This window comes from Gambusia affinis, linkage group LG14 (genome assembly GCF_019740435.1).
Source record: "Gambusia affinis linkage group LG14, SWU_Gaff_1.0, whole genome shotgun sequence".
NCBI lineage: Eukaryota > Metazoa > Chordata > Actinopteri > Cyprinodontiformes > Poeciliidae > Gambusia > Gambusia affinis.
In genome coordinates this window covers 27312161-27336128 of record NC_057881.1, presented here as the reverse complement: position 1 = coordinate 27336128, position 23968 = coordinate 27312161, and the positions used below count along the sequence as shown (strand labels likewise).

Genomic DNA, 23968 nt, shown 5'->3' with positions numbered 1-23968 from the left:
CAAAATTTCATCAGTCACCAATTTTCAGTCAGTCCTCATCATTTTCTTTACTCCAATTGTTTATAAAATTTTACTGAAGCTTCAGGAATTTTCCAATGTTTTTTTTTTTTTATATTTGTCATGTTATAATTTAATTAATTTTTAAACTCTAGTCTTCAGGAACCTGTTTTAAATAACTTGTGCACATTTAAAAAGAAATATCTCAAACTTATATTAGGATCTAGCAATAACCAATAATTTCCTGTTGTCTGGTACCAGTTTTTAACCTAGCGCTTATTTCAGACCTACACACCATGTATTTAACTTTCAACACGCCATCTACACCGTACTTCCTCCTCCACTTAGTCAGGTACATTACGTTTCCTGGCTCCATCTGACACATAAACTTTCCATCCCCTTTAAGACTTTTCTCCTAGCCTTGTGAAGAACCTCATTTTTTACAGTGTTTTCATCACGATCATTAAACCTAGAGTGAACTCTACAGAACGAGGGATAGGAAGAGTGGAGTGGTGGCATGTTCTTGTTGCTGTAATTCTCGCTTCCCATTATTTAAATCTCTTGCAATTTTAGCTTGAAAATTTTTGGTATTTTGTGCTTCCTCAGAGAAAGTGCTGTAAATCAGCGCTCAGTGCCTTCTGAAAAACAGGCTTCTACTTGGAGCCTAGCTTCCAAGCGGTTTTTCACTTTGGATCCTAATTCCGAAGGCAGAGAGGTTTACTCCCAGAGAGAGAAGCACCATTCACTCTTTCATACACACACATCAACAAAGCAGCAGACAAAAACACCAATATCAACACAGCAATAACAAAACAGTATTACAAACTTCCTATCTTACGTGAGGACTTACCCTTAAGAAGCGTCCTCTAAGTAAGGAGGCTCTAAGAGCCGTACCTTTTGCCTTTAGTTGAAACTCTGTCAACTGGGACTCCAACCCTTCTTTAGTCAAAATAATATTTGACAAGGACTCAAACCTTTCTTTAGTCAAGCTGGTATTTGACAAGGATTCAAACCTTTCTTTAGTCAAGCTGGTATTTGACAAGGACTCAAACCTTTCTTTAGTCAAGCTGGTATTTGACAAGGACTCAAACCTTTCTTTAGTCAAACTGATATTTGACAAGGACTCAAACCTTTATAACTTCTTTTGTTTTAAAATTCACCTACGTTTCTGTAGTTGTCTGGTTGTCCAGTCGGATCTCGTCTCTCCGCCGTTGACAGACAAAGTCGGACATGCGTCGCTGGCCCAGCGAAGAATTTGCTTCCTGGGTCTTTCTTTCCAGGTCCAGTTGACTCTGGCCGTGCACGGATTCAGCACGTCTCCCTCTGCCTGACAGCGGAGGAGGGAGAGATCCCGGGTTTCGGCACCAAAATGATAGGTACTTTTCCTTGAACCTAAATAAAGAACCACAGACAACGTATATATGAATTTTATGACAAAGCTTTTGCAAAAGGAGAAGTCTCCGATATCAGCTTCTCCAAGCTGTTCACAGAGAGTTCTGATCTCCTTTCACGCAAACCCCTGTTTTATTGTCAAAGAAAAACAGCCAAGGGGCAGTTAGTAAAAACAACAGAGGTCGTAAAAAATGTAACCTAAACAACCAGCAACCCATTTCGAGGTGTGATAACTAATCTGCAATCTGAGCCCGGTTCAAATCTCGGTCAAGCTGTTAACAAAACAAAATACGACTGCTCACAGGCAGTTTAGAGGGCATTCTGGTTGATAAGAATTTAGGGTCTGAGAACACAGAATTAACAGGCAAGCCTGACCTCCAGGTCAGAAGATAAACGGAACACTTTAAACAGACTGAATTCGAACTAAAACTAAAGTAATAACAAAATGATAATACCGAAAATTCTCTAACAGTGACGCTACCTAAATATAAATAAAAATTCACAATTTTACATAATAAAAGTAAAACCTGAAAACTTTATATAGAGTTTTTTAATATAACAGCTCAAATTGTGTATCATTTTTCAGGTAAAGACAGGCGTATTATGAATGGTGAGTAAAACATGTATTAAATACTTATTTGCTAAATAGTTTCTGTATTTTATAAGAACTTTTTTCAGCAAGTTTTTGTTGTAACATTCAGCATAAAGCAGAAACTTCCTAACAGTTTGTTTGACTTCCAGCTGTGGAGTTTTGTGTGGCTCAGGAAGAAATGCTTTCCAAAAATGAAATGAAGTGAGTTATTTCATAAATAAAACAAAATCACTTTCAAACTGAATAGGGAAGAACTGCATGTTTTTTAGATAGAAAATAAGATAATGTTTTGGATGCATCAGTGTAAGCAATGATTCCCAAGTGATCACTCTCAGATTCTGAGAAATTACTGGATAGGGAATTTTATGAAATTCTGCAGAAATGCACGTATTTTAATATAACTGGCAAATGACACTAAATATGTAAGGTTTTTGTTTTTCTGTGTATTAATTTAGGTTTCTGTGTTCAGTTGAGTCTCTTTGTCTCGTTTCCCTGATTACCTCCTGTGTATTTAATCCCACCTGTGTTCCCTTGATTGCTCCTTGTATTTTGTGCTTTTCATCAATAAATCATAATTTCTTTCACTTCAATCTGGGTCTACAGCTTCTCTCCTCACCATCAACCTCCCACTTCATGACAAAATATTTGTGATCAAAAGAGTAATATTAAAAAACATTTGAATGACTGATAAAATACTTAAATCTTTTAATTATTTGGAAAGTGCTACAACAATGAGATCATTTATAACATTACTTTCTGACTATAATTGTTTATTTCTTAAATTTTTCAGGTTGTCTTTTAGGCACCGGGATCAGGATCGGCGTCGCCACCTTCAGCAGTTTGAAATGAGTCATCTTGAGGATTTTCCTTAACTGGAATTCATAGATTTTTTACAAGAATATTTCTAAATATGAACTTTATTATGTTCAAAAACATCAGCTTACCACTTTTGAAGTCGTTCTATTTTTATGTTTTATTTGAGTTTGGTATAGATCATTATTAAAATCAGTGTGATCACTACAAAACACCAGATTTAACTGATGTTTTAGTGCATCTAAATGCAGAAAATATTTGCTGTTTTATCTCTTTTGATGGATGTTTAACTGAATCAGTTAACCTGGTTAATTGATTCAAATTAAAAGATACTTTTAATCTGAATCAGGACGTTTAGCTGTAATAGTTGTTAAGCATCAATAAAGGCCTGAATGGAAAAGAGACACCAAATAGCTAAAGATGCTGATGGAGGAAGAGAAATAGAATTTTATTAATAAACAACTTTGAATGACTGAGTACTGAACTGTTCGATAACTTGGATCAGTTGGAATGTTTGTATGATTTAATAGGAATGATTCTTTGGTAAAGTGTCTTGAGATTACATTTGTTGTGGTTATACCCTGTATAAATAAACTGAATTGAATTAAACTGAATTGACTGATTTAAAGAAATCTCCTGAGCAGTTTTATAAATGAATTGAGATTAAGCAACACAATCCGTGATGGAGTCCAAAGATTCTTATGAGACAAAGCAGGGAGGAAAGTGGGAACCAGGAAACGGGTCCAGACTGGGTTTAGATTCTGATCTGACGTGTTTGGTGCCTTTGGCTCCATTTATCAAGTTGATTTAAGGGAAGATGATAATTATTAGCTTAAACTTATGAAAACACCACATTTAAAATTAAAATATTACAATTGACCAATGAAACAGAAACATGGGCTAAATGAGAAGTATGCATATCTGCTTATTTTAAAAAGATACTTTTAATCTGAAAAATATTATTTAACAGAACGCATATTGAAATGTATTTAATATGACTGCACTTCTAGCTGATGCCCTGAGTAAATGGGACGTTTCATTTTCATTTTTGTGTGGACAGTTTTAAACCAACTTGAAGAAACTGATGACCAATTTAACCAATTTGACCACTTGTCCTTCTTCCTCATTTTGTTAAAGTTTCTTTAAAGGAGAAGGAAGCAAATTATTCCAAATGTAGAGTCAAAATGGCTGCAGTGAAGACATTAATCTTTCTGATTTTACTGGAAATAAAAGAGACAGAATCAGGTGAGTTACTAATTCATAGTCCTGTAAAAACTATTTTATTATTTTGACTCTGATGTTTATTTGATGGCATTTATAGGTGTTATAACCTGGAAGATAATTTATTTAAGGATTCCTTATTTAAGGAATCTGGTCTAATAATAGAACCATTGGGTCACTTTTTTATAGTATTATTCTTAAAATTTAATATATTTAGAAGAAGGGAACTCTATGTCAAGTTTACATGTCTGTCTTCTAAATATCTTTAAATTTCATTTTTGTTTCTCCATGGGTATGTAAATGCATCTTGTAAACACAGATAAAAACATTAAAAACTGTTAAGAAATGAAAAGTATCTAAATGATGCAGGAGCACAACCTGATCAGGACAGAGGTGAAGTATATTTAGGTTTCTTCCAGGGTAGATGAGAGAACTGCTTAGGTTTACAAATTGAAGATTAGCGTCTCTAACAATGAAGAAAAAAAACCTTAGAACTTGTTAGAAGAATCTCCTTGTCAGATGTGTGAAGCTCAAACCACTAGAGGGCGCACTTCACCACAGAAACTCTGTGCTCAGAAATGAACGCGGTGATAATAATTCAGTATTTAATTGGACCAAATATTAAAGCTAGACCTATGGCAATTAAATTATTCTGACTAAACTAGAAATTCAATCTTTCTTGTTTTACCAGGAAATTGAGGCTAAAGTACAAGTGAAAGTCCTTTCAGTGTTAGAAATAAATGGTAGTAAAATCCTCAAATATCAGGAGAGAGACATGAAAATCTCTCTATGGTGCTGAACACCATAAAAACCATCAGTGTCTGACGTCATCACCTGATATTAAACGCATAAACAGTTTCATTTTCGATGACAACCCCAACAGTGAAATTTAACCTGGATTTAGGTGACGTCACCAAACAGAGAATTGTTCATTGGTTCAGATTCATGTTGACGCCCCTTTTAGATCCTAGATGCATTTACGGAAGTTCAGTCTGTAATGGTGAACAGAGGAGTTGGATCGCTGTGCGAAGGACAAAATGCTCAGTTTTGTGTTTTTGCTTTTCCTGGGAATCCACAGCACTGAAGCTTGTAAGTTAGAAGAATATTTATAAATTATTATGTATCTGACTATTTACAAATTTAGTAAACTTCCGATTTTATGTATAGCCTAATAACCAAACAATTAGCTAAGCTTAAAAAAATGTCATAAACACATATTTAACATTTAGGCAGTTGATTTAGAAAAAAGAAAAAAAATGTTGATTTAAGAAACTATTTGTTTTCTCGTTTTGTCTCTTACTATTTAGTTGACCGAATATTTTTTGAAAAACGATGCAGGAAAGTCGGAAATATGTTTCCGACTTATTTCTTATTTATGGTTGTTGTTTTTCTGGGGGGGTTTAGCAAAAAACATAAAACACTGGTTCAATGAGATATGAGATTTGATCACAGGTACATTATTTTCGTTTAACTTGCACCTCATGCGATGTCAGACTATTTTTATTTATTTACTTATTTATGTCAACAGTGACAAAGATTTTCTTTCTGTTTCAACATCAGATCACTTTTCACCATAAAACATCCTTAATAAAATCGAAGTTGAATGTGAGGTTAATTTGTAACAGTATAAATATTAGATGAAACACCAGCTTCAAAAATAATAATAAAAGAAACAGAAAATTAAAACCTCTGAAATTGATATGTTTTTTAAATTCAAACTATAATTAAACAGTAGAGCAATTTAGTGCCACATTTATATGCAACATATTGATATATCCTAAATTAAGTATCTTTTCATCATTTTATGTAGGTCTATAATTATAATAAATAAGCTAGCTGTTTAAAATAGAATAGAAATAGTTTTATTACATAAAACTGAATGTAATAAACAAATAAAATGTTTCGTGTTTAGTAAATACAGCCTCAAAAATCATCAAACTAATGAAAAACTTTTTGAATCTTTTTTAATGTTAAGATTGAATGTTATTATTATAATTGATAAAGTTGCTGTTTGATTTGTTTAAGTTGTGGATAATATTTAATTATTTTATTGATTTGTAAATTCTTAAATCACATTGTCTTTTTTCAGTGACCCATTCTCTGAAGTTTTTCTACACTGGATCTTCTCAAGTCCCAAACTTCCCAGAGTTTGTGATTGTTGGGTTGGTTGATGATGTTCAGATTGATTACTATGACAGCAACACACAGAAAATGGTGCCAAAACAGGACTGGGTGAATGATGCAGTAGATCCACAGTTCTGGGAGAGGAACACTCAAATGGCTGTGGGTCAACAGCGGAGCTTCAAAGCCAACATTGAAGTTGCGAAGCAGCGCTTCAACCAAACTGGAGGTTCGTGTTGATTTCACCGTTTATTGATAATTTTTGTTGTTGCTTATGGGAAGTAGGACACACACACACACACACACACACACACACGCACGCACGCACGCACGCACACACACACACACACATACACACACACACAAAACTGATATTTAGAGACTTTTTGAGGATATGAATTAAAATTAAATTAACTTTGATTGATGTAACATTTCTTTTGCTAACTAATAAAATCACTTATGTCATTTTACCAAGATATTAACTTACATAAATTAACAAAAAAAGTACAATAAATAATTTAGAAGATCCAAACTGAGAAAGTTTAAAACAACAACAATAGTTAATATTATTGTTACAGAAGTTATTATTTAAAAGTTGCTGCCACAGTTCTCAACATTATGTTCTAGATTTTCACTAAAGCTGTTTAATTGTAAATATCATGGATAAACTTCTTCTGTGTTAACCAGGTTTAAAATAGTGGAAACACCCTGAAAAAACTAAACAGGCTCTTTTCTCAGGGGCGATTCTAGGATTGATGGGTACTGGGGGCTTATGCCCCAATGCTGAGGGAATCTGTGTGTGAAGCTGCAATTTAAAGTCATTTGTAAAACATTTCTAAGAACCTGAATCCAGTTTAAATTCTCCCTCTTTCTCTAGAAAAGTTGTTTTTAAAATGTTTATGGTCAAAACAACTTCATGAGTTTTATACATAAAGGAAGTAACTAGAAAATAGGGCTGAAATGATTCCTGGAGTGATTCGAATATCTCAATTATTAAAATTCCTCGAGAAAAATTAATCTGCCTCGATGTTCGTTAAGTTATATTTCATTATTTATCTACCGTGTTCCAGCCGGATTGTTACTTTATATTTTATTATTTAGTGCATCGTGTTCTGGCCTGGTCATTACTTAACGCTGCATTGCGCTCTCATTTCTGCCTGAGTTGTTGATGAAAGCTAAGTGTTAGCAGCATAACGTCCAGCTTTCATGTTCGGCCTGGGAGGATTTTATTGAATGATGATAATATCTGGGTCTTTCTGGGGAACCAATAAGATCCTTAAAATGACTGGCGATGCCTGGAGTTCGGCAGCTTTTCTCCTCCCAGAGCTGCTGCCTGGTGGCGGTTCAGAACGCTGCAGGTGTTTTTATACAGGTGAGCAGATTGACTGAACACTTTGGGCGGCTGCTCATTAGATAATTAACATAAATGTAGCTTTACAGACGAACCAGAAAATTAATTTCATATCATCCTGGTCTCAACAAATGTGAGGCGGAGATCATTGTGGTGTTAAATAGCTGGTAGATGTTTCTGTGTGACGAACAAAGGAATCAAATCCCGTCGCTAATATGAACACAAAGCTATAAATGTCAGGGAAAGGTCAGAGTTCATCTATTAAACTGACTGAAGATGAAAACATGAATGAAAAGCTGAAGAATAGACATTTTTTATAAGCTGATTTGTGAGCCTTTATTATTGAATTGAATATAATTTCAGATTCTTGTTTAACTTTTCTTCATGTTAACTGGGAAAGTGATCTGTTAATGTTATGAGTTAATTTAATAAACTGCAGAAAAGTTATTGTTAGAGAAGCTCAAATGTGAAAAATTGGACTGATGTTGACATGTGATAGTAATACTGCTGTTTTGTTAGATTTACCAATGTTTTATTTGATCTTTTTTTAAATCTGATTAATTGATAAATTACTCGATTACTAAAATATTCGTTTACAAAAAGCCTTACAAAAAAATCCATTCATGATATAAAAGAATGTAAGTTTATTTTGTTCTATAGATTTTAGTTCTAGGAAAACAAATCGTTTCATTCTAACATGAAATAATAAATGTTGAGAATCTGGTGCTGCAGTTTGATTATGAGCAGCAGAGAAACATCTGAGAAAGTTTGAAGTTTCCTTCAGTTTTAACTGATAAAAAACAGGAAACATTAACAATGTTATCAGCATTTAGACACTGAAATCTTTTAAAAATGTTTTTTAAAAAATTATGTTGTTACTTTTTTCTGAAAACTTTGCTGAGTCTCCATACAGAAAGACATGAATGAGAAACAGAGAAAGAACCTGAGAAACAGAGAAGGAACCTGAGAAAGGAGATTTGGATCCGACCAGAACAGAACAGATCAGCTGTTAGAAAAATAAAATAAAGAAAAAAAGAGAAACTTCAGAGAAAATTTGATGTTTCTTTAATTTAATTTAAACTCTGATTAAAACAGAAAACAGTAAAAATCTTTTTCCAGGTTTTAAACAGTTTTAGATTATTTAAATATTGACAGCATAAAAAATATGAGGTAGTTTTTGCTGAAGCGTCTTCATCCACAAAATATGAATAGAAACAAAAAAGAAACCCACAGGAACGAGAATCTGGGTCTAAACAGAACCAGAACCGATCATATCAGGTTCTGGTTCCTCTCAGGTTCTCTTCACTCCACAGACTGAGGTTCTGCTGCTGGACTCATCCTGATCCAGACTGGGAGAGGAACTGGACCAGCTGGTTCTCCTCTCCACACACCAGTCGGCCCAGTTTGAGTTACTGGTATTAGTGTTAGTTCCCAGTTTGGTTCTGGTTCTGCTGGTACCAGAGCTGCAGGATGTTTAACAGTGAAGGTTATTCTGGGATGTTTTGTCCGTAAAGCAGCAGTGATGATCCTCCAGAACCAACCAGAGAGGAGATTGGAGAACAGAACCTTTCCCAGCTGAAGACGCCCTGGGATCAGAACTGCTGCAGAGTTCTGCCTCAGCGGTTCTGTTCGCCTCACATCAACCAGCAGAGATCAGGAACACTTTCGCAACAGAACTTCAACAGAACCGCCCCGCCCGCAGGAGCCCGCTCCATCAGAACCGGGTTCTGGACCGAGCCGAACCGGGCCCAGCAGGATGGAGACGCTGCGCCGTCAGCTGTGTGTTCTCAGAGGAAACCAGTTTAAACCAATTAACAGACAGAACACCAGTAAAACCGTCCCAATCGGACCGAGCAGAACCGTACTGAACAGAACCCAGTTTGTTTGGTCCATAAATAAAAAGTAAAACTACAGATTAGATTAAATCAGATTAAAATAGTTGATGGCTGTCAGGAATATCAATTATCTGATTAATGGTGAATTATTGATCATTAAATATTTATAGTTAACATCAATAGAAATATAATCTTTACTCTAATCAATAAAACTTCCTGAATTGTTTAAATATTTGTTTAGAAGAATAAAACAATGATCATATAAATCCATTAAAGATCCAAATAAAACCTAAAATCTGATTTTTATTTGATTTCCTGAAAACCTTCAGACATCAGAAAGTTTCAGGAAAAAGTTCTGCTGTTCTTAATGTGAGCAGCGTAACGGACCTGCTGGCCCGATTCCTGCTGGCCCGATTCCTGCTGCGGCCGCTCCGACCTGGAAACGCTGCCGACCCTCATGGGTTTCCATGGCAACCTTTAACCAAACTGTGGGGGGAAAAAAACCTCATTGGTGGAAAGAAAAGTCCAAATCTGTTCTGGTTCTGGTTCAGTTCAGAGATGTAGAAACTGCAGCTGAGAGGCAACATGACCCGGTTGAAGCCCGGTTCAGTCTCTCATTCCAGCTGCTGGTTTATTGTGGATCAGAACCGACCGGTGAAGCAGCAGAACCAGAACATCCGTTAAAGACGCAGCTTTTCTCCTCCGTCTGTCCAGAGATGGACAGAAACGAGACGGGTTCAGAACGGCCCGTCTCCTCCACGCTGGGAGAGAAGAGTCGGACTTTCTGGTGCCGCAGCAGAACCAGCAGGTCACATGACAGGAACCAGAGAGGAAGGTCAAACCCAGGTCCGGTTCTCCTCTCAGTCGCTGTGAAACCCAGGAAGACGGGAGGAACCAGGTCCAGCAGCCAGAAGACGGGAGGAACCGGGTCCAGCAGCCAGAAGACGGGAGGAACCGGGTCCAGAAGACGGGAGGAACCGTTTCCAGCAGCCAGAAGACGGGAGGAACCGGGTCCAGCAGACAGAAGACGGGAGGAACCGGGTCCAGCAGACAGAAGACGGGAGGAACCGGGTCCAGCAGGCAGAAGACGGGAGGAACCGGGTCCAGCAGACAGAAGACGTCCTCCTCCATCCAATGTGTCTGAAACAATCTCTGCTTTCAGAGGGAAGCAGAACTTTGAGCCGCTGGAAGCAGCTTCTCCTCCAAGTCCAGCAGGTCGGATGAAACTCTGGCAGAATCCAGTGAACCGGGTCAGACGGGCCTGAGGTTTTACTGCAGCTTCTCTCTGACTCTTTATCCGTCATCAGCTGCTGGGATGAAGCTGCTTTTCCAGGAACCAGAACCTTCATCTCCTCCAGACTCATTTAACAAACAGCAGCTCAGAGCAGAAACAGTTTGTCTGCAGGAATCAGAAATACTGACCCGAGATCAGCTGGACCGGGTCGGATTATTCAGACTGACAGCAGCTTGAAGCAGCTCAGACTGTCAGATTGATCACTAACAGGTTTTATCTGATCAGGTTTCCTCTGATCAGCAGGAAAACCTTCATGTTCATCAGCTGGTTCTGATTGAGCTGCTTTCTAGAGAAGGAGCTGCTGGGTCAGTGGTTCTGGTCGGAGCGAGGAGTTCTGTGGGCAGGTGTGTTTGTTTCCATGGGTGGAGTCTCTCCAGAACGTCAGAGGAGACAGAACCAAACTGAAGGAGGAGAAACAGAGAGAGAGATAGAGAGAGAGAGAGATTTTGATTTTTTAAAAACTCATTTATTCACTCAGTGGTGATATATAGGAACATTCAACACAACGTCAAATTAAAACATTCATAAATGAAAGTTCAGAATCCTTTAGAGTAAATAAAACACCTTCATAATCCCAAATATTCTGAAAAATATTCAGTTCGTCCATCTTTAAATAATATTTATATTCTAACATCACTCTTGCTCCAACCAAACTCTTAAAATTTTTTACACAATCAATATTCTGTTCATTGTTAATTTTAGATTTTCTACTCAAATATGTTGCAAGCTTTGTTTGACCGAGAAAAAACTTTAACAACCGTCCAATTTTCTTTTTTCTTTTGCCATATAAAAAACCAAAAATATAAAACTGTTCTGTAAAACTTTCACCAAATAACTTCCAAATATCTCCTAGTAATGAAAATAAATCCATTATTCTAAAACATTGTACAAAACAATGAAAGATAGTTTCTCTTAATAAACAAAAGGGACATTTATCTGAAACAGGATTAATAATAGAAACAAAAGCATTAACCGCAATAATCCCATGCTAAATTCTCCGTTGTAAATCACCAACATTTTTAGTCAATGGAGGCTCATAAATTAATCTCCATACAGGTTTCATCTCAAAACCAACTTTAAAATAATCTCTCCAAGGAGTTTCTGTTTTATCTTTTAACTTTACTTTGTTCAAAGCTTTAACACATTTCATATAAATTATCTTTCCATTCACAGAATCCAAAAGTGTCCATTCACTTTTTCCTTCCTCTAAAAAATCCCAGGGCATTCAAGGTTTTTCATTTGTGGCTTAAAACAGCTTAAAGAAGGGATTTGTTTTATCAGGTGTTAAAAGTCCATCAAACCATCCTCTTATAAGTCTTTTTTCTTTTTCTGACAACATTCGCTTAAGCGCTGTCATCATAACGCCTACAGTTCTTAAAGAGTGAATCTCCAATCTTCGAGCCAAAGGAACAACATCATCCATTTCAGATCCAACAAGTTACAGCAGATGTTTCAGCGTAAAAAACCCCTTTTACACCAACAGTTCAGAAATCAGAACCATGTTGTCCCAAACTGAACCCAAACGTGATCCCATAAGAACAGGTTCCAGTAAGAACCAGTTTAAAGACGTGGATATTTCAACTCTCTTCGTTTCCATGAGGTTCCAAGATTTTAACACACTGACATAAAAAGATGACAAACACTTTACATTAAATTTTGAAAGGTCGACAATAAACAAAGTTTTACCAAAACCTAAATTGCCAACTTTTGAAAAAAAAAAAAAAAACATTCTGTAATTTGTCTCCACAAAACATTTTGATCACCATACAAAAAACTCTGTAAAAACTGTAATCTGAAAACTGCTTTCCTACTTTCTAAATGAATCAAACCTCGCCCTCCTTCTTCCTTTGGTAAAAACAAAACACTCTGAGGGACCCAATGCAATCTGTCCCAAAAGAAATTTAAAATAACAGTCTGTAATTTTACCAAAAGACCTTGTGGAGGTTCCAGAACAGACAAGCGATGCCACAAAGTTGAAGCAACCAGATTATTAATAATTAGTGTTCGGCCTCTGTAAGAACAGCGTGGCAAAAGCCATTTCTTTAATCTACCCTCCATCAGTTCAATTAAACCTTCCCAATTTTTCATGACCTCTACTTGATCCCCCAAATAAACACCCAAATATTTAAATCCATTTTTTGACCACATTAATTCATCAGGTAATTTTGGTTTTTGCTTTGTCCACTTACCCACTGACAAAGCTTTACTTTTGCTCCAATTAACTTTGGATGAAGAAATTTTACCAAAACACTCAATAATTTTAATTAAAGTAAAAACATCTGACTCTTTTGTGATTGCCACAATAATATCATCTGCATATGCAGAAAGTTGAAAAGGTAAAGAAACTTCACTTAATTTTACACCCTGTAACCTTTTCCTAATTTGACATAATAAAGGTTCAATACTCAAAGAATACAACATTCCTGACAACAACATTCCTGACAACAACATTCCTGACAACAACATTCCTGACAACAACATTCCTGACATTGCACAACCTTGGCGAATTCCTCTCTTTACATTAAAAAGTGACTTAAACCACCATTGACTTTCAATACACCTTCAATGTCACAATAAAGGGTTTTAATCATGGCAACGAACCCAGAGGAGAAACCAAAAGCTTTCAAACTATTCCATAAATATCGGTGCTCCACTCCATCAAAAGCCTTTTCTTGGTCAATAGAAATCAGACCAAAGTTTAAACCCAATAAATTAGAGACGTCCAAATAATCTCGAATTAATGTTATGTTATCTCTTATTGATCTGCCAGGGATGCAATAAGACTGATCAACATTTATGACTTGATCAATCACTCTTCTCAGTCTGGATGCCAGAACCTTTGAGAAAATCTTGTAGTCAGTGCACAACAGACTAACAGGTCTCCAGTTCCTTATTTCGTAAAGTTCACCCTGCTTAGGGATAAGAGTGAGAACGGCTCTTCGACACTAAGAGGTAACATTCCTCTTGCCACTCTGTTATTAAGGATTTCCAACAGATCTTCAGCCAACACCATTTATAAAACTCCACATGCAGGCCATCCATTCCTGGAGCTTTGCCATTTTCCATGCTCAGCAGCGCCTCCTGCAGTTCTTCCAACATTATAGCATGCTCCAAATTGACATTGTCTTGATCCGACACTTTTGGTAATTCATTAAGAAACTCTTCCGTCATCACAGAGTCTTCTCTAAACTCACTGGCATATAACGTTGGAAAAAAGTCCACAGCTCTTTTCCGCAGTTCAGTGGGATCTGTCAACTCTTTTCCATCTTCAGAACGAAGGCAATGAATGAGACGATTCTGTCCATTTTTCTTTTCCAAACTGAAGAAGAATTTTGAGGGAGCATCCATGTCAGAAACATTTTGAGAACGTGAACGTACCAGAGCTCCCTGCACTCTGAGCCCCAGCAGGTCAGTCAGAGCAGCTTTTTTCCGTTTGATCGCCTGAATTTGGCCTCGATTTTCTGTGGACTTGCAAAAACTCTGAAGATCCACAATTTCAGTCTCTAATTCTTCAATAGATTTTACCATTTCTCTTGTAACATTGTATGTGTATTGATTACAAAACTGCTGAATTTTAATTTTACCAATATCCCACCACTGCTGTACAGATGCAAACTGACATTTTAAAAGTATCCATTGTTTCCAAAAAAAAAGAAAATCCTTTTTTAAAACAACCATCATTTAACAAGACAGTATTGAAATGCCAATATGCACTTTTAGGTCTTAAATTATTTATAAACACATTTCCTATGACCAAACAACGATCAGAAAAACCCACTGGACACAAAGTGCATGATCTAAATATTTGTAAATGATGCCCAAAACAATAAAACCTATCTAATCTTGCCAAAGTAACATAATTCTCTTTACAATGAGCCCAGGAATATTGCCTTATATTTCCATTTTTAAGACGCCACACATCAGCTAAATCATAAGTTTCAATAATACATTTCAAAATTTTCCTTGAATGTAAATGTGGCTCCAAATGATTTCTATCTAAATCATCTATTGTACAATTAAAATCCCTCCTAAAATTAAATAATCTGTTGAGACAATTTCATAGTGTATTTGCTAACTTTTCTAAGAAAACACAACGTTCACCTGAATTCACAGGAGCAAATACATTCAGTAAAATAAACTTTATATTTTCATACTTAACAGTAACCTTTAACAATCTTCCAGATGTAACATTTTCAATTTCAATAGAAACTGGAAGAAAATTTCTTGAGAAAAGAAAAGCAACTCCTGCACTTGGTGAAGTTTTATGATTTCCATCCCGTTCTTTCTTCCAATCAACCTCATTATCAACGTCACTGTGAGTTTCTGGAGCAAAGCCTGTCAACACCTTTAGATTTTAAAAGTTCAAAATACACAGCCCTTTTTTTTACATCTCTTGCACCATTTATGTTCAAAGATGAGATTTTAAAACTACTCATAATGACACAAACAAAGATCCAAAGAAGAAAGAAAGTACAGCGTTTCATCAGCTGTTTTTTAACTTTCATGTGACTCACTTAATTCAAGCTCTGACTTTTTGCACCAGTTTTTGAAGTCTATAAACTTCAGTGTCCTTTAACCCATCAGATGTTCTTTGTCTCATTAACCATTTAACTGAGTCTACAAACAATTTTCTATTTGGGAAAAAGTTGTCTGTGACCACATCCTGTTTTCATTTTGTCACTTCCAAAAACCTTCTGATCTGTTCCAGACTGTAACCATTAATACTCCGACCATCAGGAACGGAGGAATCAGAAGATTTTCTATCGCTGTCAGAATCAGATAAAACCTCTGAGTCACTTTCTTTTTAGGTTTTACCCCTTTAGATTCTTTACATTTTCTTTTAGTGTTTGGTATTTTAAAAACACTTTCATCATCCCTGATCAAATTTCCTCCACTATGAACCAAGTCATCAACATCCATTTCTTCTTGTAATCCTTCTTGTGTCGTCGTTTGACTCTCTTTACTCCCTTCAACAGAAGTATTAACATCGTCATTGTTACGTTCTGAAACATCGAACTGTTTTTGCTCTCCTGTTGAAACTCCTTCCTCAACATTAATTTCTTGAGCTCCTTCCCCAGCAGCAGCCACCCAGTCTCCCTCCTCAGTATGTAGATCCATTCACAGTATCCGCTGACGTCCTTGGCTCTGGATCCTCGTTAACCTGAACAGTCTCTTTTTGAATATTTTCAGGACAATTACCAACTGAATGGCCCTCCTGGTTGCATCCAAAACACCTCATAGTTTCCGTTGTCGCAAAAATAGTGTAATCAAAGCCGTCAACTTTAAATTTCATCACTATGCTCAGTTCTTCAATATCATTTTTAAGAATCATAAACATTTGTCTTCTAAAAGAAACAACGTGTTTCAACTTTGATGATTTGCAACCCGACGGGAGCATTTTCATCGTCGATACGACCATCAGCAACACATCATCGCTGATGAAAGGTGGAAAATTAGACAGGATGATCTTTTTATCAGGGTTCATTAAAGGAAAAACAGTAGTTTTCATACTTCTCAAAACAATTCCCCTCTCAACTGTTCATCTTGTCAATCGAGTCTAAAAACAGAACCACTGCATTGTTCATCTGCTGCCTTCACACTTTCACACCCAACAAGTTCCCCAACAGCCAAACACTCCTCTACCAAAAAATCAACGCCAACTGGTATTTTAATACCATGTGGACATGAAAGGCTCCTAAAGCCTGCAGCACAGTAACTTTTCCCGGCCATCACACCGAGCTAAAAAACTTGCTGCTGCCAGAAAAACTTACTGAAACACCAGTGAAAACAGAATTTATTAAAGTGCAAAACAAAAGAAACACCACCGTAAAAAGTGAAGTTAAACCTTTAGAAAACCTCACACTCGTTCTCCTTCCACTCCACACATGCAGCAGACGCTCAGACATGGGCGAGAGAGAGAGAGAGAGAGAGACTGGAGCTGCAGAGAGAAAGAAGAGAAACAGCAGAGGAAGTTTGACGTTTAGTGAATTAAATAATCTTACATTATGTCAAAAAGTAGGAAACAGAGAACAAATTTATTATGATTACTTTGAAAAATATTAAGTTTTATTCACCAAACTTTGACTGCATAAATTAAGTGGTACACAGGGAACAATTGCTGAACACCTCAAGAAATAAGCTACAGAAGGCTCAAAAAACAAAGATTTTTAGTCATTTGAAAACAACCCTGAACTTTATGTGTGCAAGTTATTGTCAGGTGACTTAATCTTCATTGAAGGTCTCTAAAAAAGTTTCTCATTAGGTAGGTCTTATTCAAGATATTTGTCATGATGGATAACACCAAAAAGCTCCCAGACCTTCAGAACCATGTTGTTAAAAAATATATGAAATACATAACAATTTAATTTTGTTATATTTCTGAATATTGTAGTGACTATTGAAGTTATAATCCATAGGTGAAAATAAGCAGAACCATCCTGCTCTTAAAAGATTTCAAATTGCATATTAAAGCAAATTTAATGTTTGCTACAGTAAAATGGAAACATATACAATATAATACTGACTTTCTTTAGTTGTTTGTTTATGCAGCTCATGTCATGTTAAATTAGCTTCAAACCATTGGAATAAAATGTTCTTTCCTTGTCAAAGCATTATGTCTCCATTTTAATCAGAGTAACTGACTTTCTTTGATATCAATATTATTAACTTAGGTCTTTTTCTGTTTGTCTCAGGAATTCACATAAACCAGAGAATGCTTGGCTGTGAGTGGGATGATGAGACTGGAGAAATTAAAGGCTACGACCAGTATGGTTATGATGGAGAAGATTTTGTGGCATTTGATCTGAAATCAAAATCCTGGATCGCACCAACACCAGAAGCTGTTAAAACCAAAAACAAGTTGGACATTAATAAAGGTCTTAATGCAGGTCTTATGAACTACCTAACCCAGATTTGTCCTGAGTGGCTGAAGAAGTATTTGAGCTATGGGAGGAGCTCTCTGATGAGAACAGGTACAGTTACATTGCCTGATTTTTCTTCTTTCAATTTCTCTATATTTTGTCTGTTCTTTATGTTCTTTCTTTTTTATTTGTATTTTATATTGGCCACTCATGTTTGTCTGAATTTGTTTAGTTTATCTATGTTTTTTCCTAATTTTCTTTGACCTTATTCTAACTTTTATTTATGTGGACAGCTGCCTAACTTTTCTGTCACAAAAGTTATTAACAGTGTGAATGTTATCCCTCTTCTCATCCCCAGTTCCTCCATCAGTGTCTCTCCTCCAGAAGTCGTCATCCTCTCCAGTCACCTGCTACGCTACAGGTTTCTACCCCAACAAAGCAGAAATACTTTGGAGGAAAGATGGAGTAGAGATTGAAAACAGGGTGGAGAAAAGAGAGATTCTTCCCAACAACGATGGGACCTTCCAGATGAGTGCTGAGCTGAAACTTTCCGCATCTGAAGACTGGACAAAATACGACTGTGTGTTTCAGCTCTCAGGTGTCGACAAAGATCTTGTCATCCCACTGGACAAAGCAAACATCAAGACTAATGCAGGTAAAACTTTAGCATGAAGGAATGGACTTCAAGAACACTGTCATTTACAAGTACATTAATTTGTATACATTTGTTGAAATTGCACTGTTTGTCACCGTTCATTGATATTTTATCTGTTCTTTTAATTTCTTTTTTCATATTAGAAAAACAAGATACAGGGATCTCCAAATGTTCTGGTTTACATTCTTATTTGTTGAAAGCAGAGCCTTTGTTAGGCTTTAAAAAGTCTTAAACTTACTAATCTAAATTCAAGGCCATGAAAAGTCTTAAAACTTATAGTTTGTTCATGGTAGATCTTAAATTACATCCACTTAATCTTAGATTTACTTGCTCATGTATGGATTACTTTTTCACTTATTGTCTTTTAGCACATTTAGTTATAGAATAATGTATGGTCATTTATGTTTTCTGTTTCTGGCTGCGACAATAAGTATTATTTTACCCTGTGATTTACATTTTAACCAAAAGGGACATGAAGATTATTTATATCCTCTTTAATGATCAGTAGAAAACTCTTTATTGGCATTGCATCAATCAAACCTCTTTGATTTTTCTGAGCAGATTTTTCTGTTTTCACTGGAACTTTGATTGTTTTTTCAGTAATCAACCCAAATATTTTGAGGTTGAAAGGCCTTTTTGCATCACCCTAATCTTTAGCTTCCTCCACAGATTCTCTGTCAGGCTCAAGTTGAGATTCTGACTGAGCCACATCAAAGCGTTAGCAATGATTCTTGTCAAAAGAAAAAAATTTTTGGTAAATAGATTTTGGTAAATTCAAAAGATTAGTTTAGACCAGGGTTGTGAATCATTTCCTACTTAACATTACTAATTACAATCTGTCTAAATGTTTACTGTATTTGCCTGGTTAGCACATTAAAGTGTGTTTAATTCCTTTTAAGTCACAATTTATTTATTTTTCCTTTTACAGGAAATTTCCTTTTCCTGATTCTTACCATTGTTGCAGCAGTTGTCCTCAATACCTCTGCTGTGATTGTTGGAATTGTTTTGTTCAAGAGGAAGAATGGTAAGAGTTTTCATTTTTTTATTTTAACTTTAAACTGTTAGTCAACTTGTTTACAAGACAGCAAGAATGAATTGTAATTCCTGGCACTGTAAAATCAAAGAAACCTCATTCATTTTATTAAGATGATGGTATTTCATTAATCTCTTTATTATAATTTACAAGTGTTTATTTCATTAATTCATACCCTATTTTCATAATTTTTACCTGTAAAACCTAAAATAATTTTCCTATTGTTTTATTTCAGCAAAACGCCCTCCATCCCGTAAGTAAACTTTTAAAAACCGTTTTAAATATCCTCCAATGTCCTTTAAATTATTTAGCTAAAAAAAGAATGTAAATATGTAAAGTATTTTTTCAGTGGAATACAATTAAGTGTTCTTACAGTGTGAACTATTGTAGGATTACATTCTGACTGTGTGGACTGACATTGTGCTTTTTAACTTCACAGCTGTTGAAAACGCTGAGGTCCAGGAGCAAATGATGCCAAAATAAACCGCAGTAAGTTTTGTATATTTTTATCAAAACACATTTTGCACCACAGAGTGCTCCGTGTCATTTCTGACAGCTTTGTTAGAAAGATATGACGCTTTTCTACATTAAAAGTGTATATTAAAAGTTTATTATGATTAATTATTATAAATATCAATTAATCAATTATAGTAATTATAATAATATTTATAATTATGTAATAATAATAATATATAATAATTATAAATATTAATATTATAAATACAGATAGTTTTAAGAACCTTCAATCTGTAATTATCAACATTAGAAATATGGTAAATATAAATATAAGATGATAACCAATAAAAATATGTCTGCTTTAAAGAACATAACAGAATATAATTATATCAGATCTTAATCATAATGCGTAAAAAATTTGAAGTATTTCTGAAATATTTTTATATTTATTTAAAAAAATTTGTTTGTCTCTTCAGGTTTTGGATGAAGTTTGAACTGGAGTGAGATCACAACCTTCTACATATAATAAGGTTCCACATTCAAATCATCAATTGACAATAGCTGAGTCTTAAACCTTGACTTATATTCTAAATAATTTCGGTTCAAATGATAAATTAAAAAAAAAAAAGTTTTACAAACATGAGAATAATATAATATTTTGATTTATAGTATGTGGGAGAGGGAATCTTTTGCAAGCATTGTGTTATTTGTTGGTAAATAAAATCTTCTTACCTTCTGAAGTCATTTACAATGAAGTAGGATCAGTGGCTTATCAAGGTAACTTCAGATTTGATTTTGGATTTTTGGTGAGACAAAGTTTAACCTGAATCTGCCGCCACAGTAAATTATTCCAGAATCATTGTGGTTTGACTTAATGAACTGTTGTCCTAAATAACACATTAATTTACAGATTTTTATTTTTGCCTTTAAGGTTTTCTGTTTTTGTTTGGTGTAATATATCTTTAAATTAATCCTAAATCAGATGTTAATAACCCAAATGATCAGTAATCCAAACTTCTCTAGTGTTGTGGTATAGCAATGTAACTGTCGATAACTGACTGACTGACTGAAGGTAAATAAAACCTGATGAGTTGAATCTGACCCTTTGCAGCTCTTAGTGGAAAAAGCAGAAAAAATAAAATGTTTATTTTTCCATCACTTTAAGTCTGCTTCATAAGGAAAAGTTTAAATTTCTCTCCATCACTGTAGATATTTTTTTTCTTTCAAAGTGACTTTTATCTTCCCTTGTTCTTTTCTATGTATAATTTTGGATGATTTAACATATTTTGACACTTTTATTACTGTGTGATTTTTCTTTTTAGTACCTTGTTACTTGTTCTGATAAACAGATTGAATTAAATCACTTCATTTGTGGGATATCTAGATGGATGTGGTTTGTTATTTTGTATTTGAATAAAGTCCAAATAAGTACACACTTCTGTCTTTTTTTAATAAAATCTTAAACATGTAGAACATGCTGAAAATATAACAGAAAATTATTATTTCCTCAACCCTAAAGCAGTAAAAAAAAAAAATTCTGTAAAATAAATAAAAATTAAATAATATGAATCTACAGTTTTGATTAAAGATTGGTAAAAATTACTTGCAGAATTTCTTTTTCAAAAAACAATGTAAATCAGAATCAGTTTTTTGATTTTGGTCCCACTTTGCACTCAATGTAGACATTTAGTAATATATATATGTTTTTTGAAGATATATTCATGTATTGTGAATATATCTGCAAATCAGTTGTTAAAAAATGTCATTCTGTATGATAAAAACTAATCATCCATCAACAACAGGTCATTAACCACAGGAACAAAGCAAACATGGCAGTTTTTCTTTTTTTTTGTTCCATCCCCTACCTCTCCCCATCCATCCATACCTGGCTGCAAACAATAGAAACAACAAAATTAAGCAAAATATAAAGGGGTAAATAAAAAAAACCTAACAAAACACACACACACACACACACACACTAAAAACAACAGCAGTAATTATTATACAGCTGAAGGGGGGAAAAAAACAAACAAAAGCAATACAAGTATGAAAAACCAAGAGACCAAGACAGAACTTAAAAATGTAGACAACCTGTAAACAAGCGTCCACACAAGCATGGGCACACACACCAAGACAGGACATGGATATTTAAAACTGCACAGGTTGACAACCACTGTCAATAGCCATAACTACAAGTAACCACATGATAAAAACTTTAACATATGTTTTTAGCTACAGTAAGTCACATGCTGATCCTGTACATATTTATTGTAAATATAGTAATGTTTTGCAGGGACATCAGAGGCTTGATGTTGTGAGTCAAAGTGAGGCACAGATAACAGCAGACCAACAGGTAAGAGACAGTAATAATGTAACAGTTGACATTTTAAGGAGCAGTTTGTGGCTGCAAATAACAGAAAAAAAAAACATTTAGTCTCTTTTGGCTCGGCCAGGGATAGTCAGTAGTCAGTCCACTTTTGCCAACTTTGAGACTTTGTCCATATATCAAGTGACTTTTCAGACAAAAAAATTATCTGTCAAATTCTATGGCTAATATAATTAAAATATTAAACCAAACTGGGAAAAACAATGTCTTCTCCATAAGTAAGAGAGTAATGATGTTACAAATGAGTCATCAAATTTTCACAGCTGCAAGCTGTTATAAAATTACAACAAAACAAAACTGATGTAAACATTTATTTTTTCTTTAAATATTTTATTTTTTTTTTTTTTTTTTTTTTTTTTTTTACAGTAACTCACCATCTGCTATGTTTCTATATTGGATCTTCTGGAGTCCCAGACTTTCCAGTATTTGTGTCTGTAGACTATGTCGACAATATTCAAATAAGTCATTGTGAAAACGGAACAATCAGAAATAATCCCAAACAGGAATGGATGAAATTCAAAGTGGAGGATCCACAGTACTGGTAGAGTCAGACTCAGGTCTGTTTGGTGAACCAGCAGCTCTTTAGGGCTAACATTAAAATAGCAAAGTAGCGGTTCAGCAAGATTAGTTCATATTCATCTATTATTGGATGTATCTAATTAGAACTTAGATGTCAGAAGTATTCATACAAAAACATTTCAGTCATTAAGTTCAACAATTCCTCAGTAACTTGAGTTAAAAAAAAAATCCAACTAAATGTTCAGTTTGATCTGCTAAGTGTTTTCCACCATTGAGCTACAACTCTATGACCATTAATTTTAATCAAAACACTGTTGTCTTGTTATGTCAAAATATTCTGTTTATGTTTTTCAAGTGTTCATATTTACCAGTCAGTGTATGAAACTGAACAGATAAATGGATATAAACAGTATGGTTATGATGGAGAACATTTTCTAGTGTTCCACTTGAACACATGTTCATGGAAAACTGCAAAACATCAAGGCTTCATCACCAAACACAAGTGGGACCATGACCCATCTGCATTGGACAAATTAAGTTATTGTACCCAGATTTGTTCCTGGTGGCTAAAAAAGTATATGAACTATGGGATTTTTAATCAAAGACAAAAATGTTGTTTTTGTATTAATATTACTGAAACCTGAAACTAAACTAATTCTTTTTTTCTACCCGTGCCAGTGTCTTTCTTCCATAAGACTCCACCCTCTCCAGTCAGCTGCCTCATGTACAGGTTTCTATCCCAACAGAGCTGAGAAATTCTGGAGGAAAGAAAGAGAGGAGATTTATGAAGGTGTGGATAAAGGAGAGATTCTCCCTAACAATGACAGGTCCTTCCAGATGAGTGTTGACATTGATCTGCCACCTGAAGGCTGGACAAAGTATGAATGTGTGTTTCAGGTCTCTGGTGAAAGTGAAAACCTCATCAAACTGGAAAATAATAAAAAATCAAGACCAATCCTGGTGAAAGTGGACTCAGAGAAAATTTGCTTTCATAAGAGCATCCATGTTGTGCATGTGTTTAACGATGTGGTCACACTGTTGGTTATCTTGCATTTTCAATAAAGAATAACTGTGGGAGCCATTTATCTTTTCCCGTGTTTATCACCACCAGAGGGCATATTTCATTTTGAGTTTGACTATGTCTGAAGGGAGACAGGTTATTTAAGGTCTAGTGTGATTCTGTTCAGCTGTTGTTAATGGGAAGAGGAAAACATTTTTCTGCTGTGCTTGATTTGGATTGATGTCAGATTTATATGGTTCCCAACGAAAATATTAAGACAATGGGAGGACTTCCGGTGACGCCATGAAAGGAGAAGCAGCCTGATTACCCTACTCCGAGGAAAATCTCCTAAAAACTAGCTTATTTGACGATACAACATAAAATTTATAACAACTCGACAAATTACAAAAATGTCTAAAGGCATAGTGATAGTTGGAGGAGAC

General features: G+C 35.1%; 2 protein-coding genes across 2 annotated transcripts; both read left to right on the top strand.

Annotated features, from left to right (window-relative positions):
* Window positions 1–4994: 4994 nt before the first annotated feature.
* LOC122844011 (major histocompatibility complex class I-related gene protein-like) lies at window positions 4995–20997 on the top strand. The gene is made up of 8 exons (XM_044139215.1): window positions 4995–5104; window positions 6105–6365; window positions 17309–17587; window positions 17835–18131; window positions 19060–19155; window positions 19400–19417; window positions 19604–19653; window positions 20097–20997. Exons 1-7 carry the CDS (start codon window positions 5053–5055, stop codon window positions 19645–19647), a joined length of 1047 nt encoding a protein of 348 aa, XP_043995150.1. The 5' UTR covers window positions 4995–5052; the 3' UTR covers window positions 19648–19653; window positions 20097–20997.
* A 1836-nt stretch (window positions 20998–22833) lies between these two features.
* Window positions 22834–23593, top strand: LOC122844102 (major histocompatibility complex class I-related gene protein-like; the record flags this gene model as incomplete). Its single annotated transcript, XM_044139294.1, has 2 exons — window positions 22834–23115; window positions 23195–23593. Coding segments are annotated over 2 exons (675 nt in total), but the record flags the coding sequence as incomplete, so codon positions are not given.
* Window positions 23594–23968: the final 375 nt, after the last annotated feature.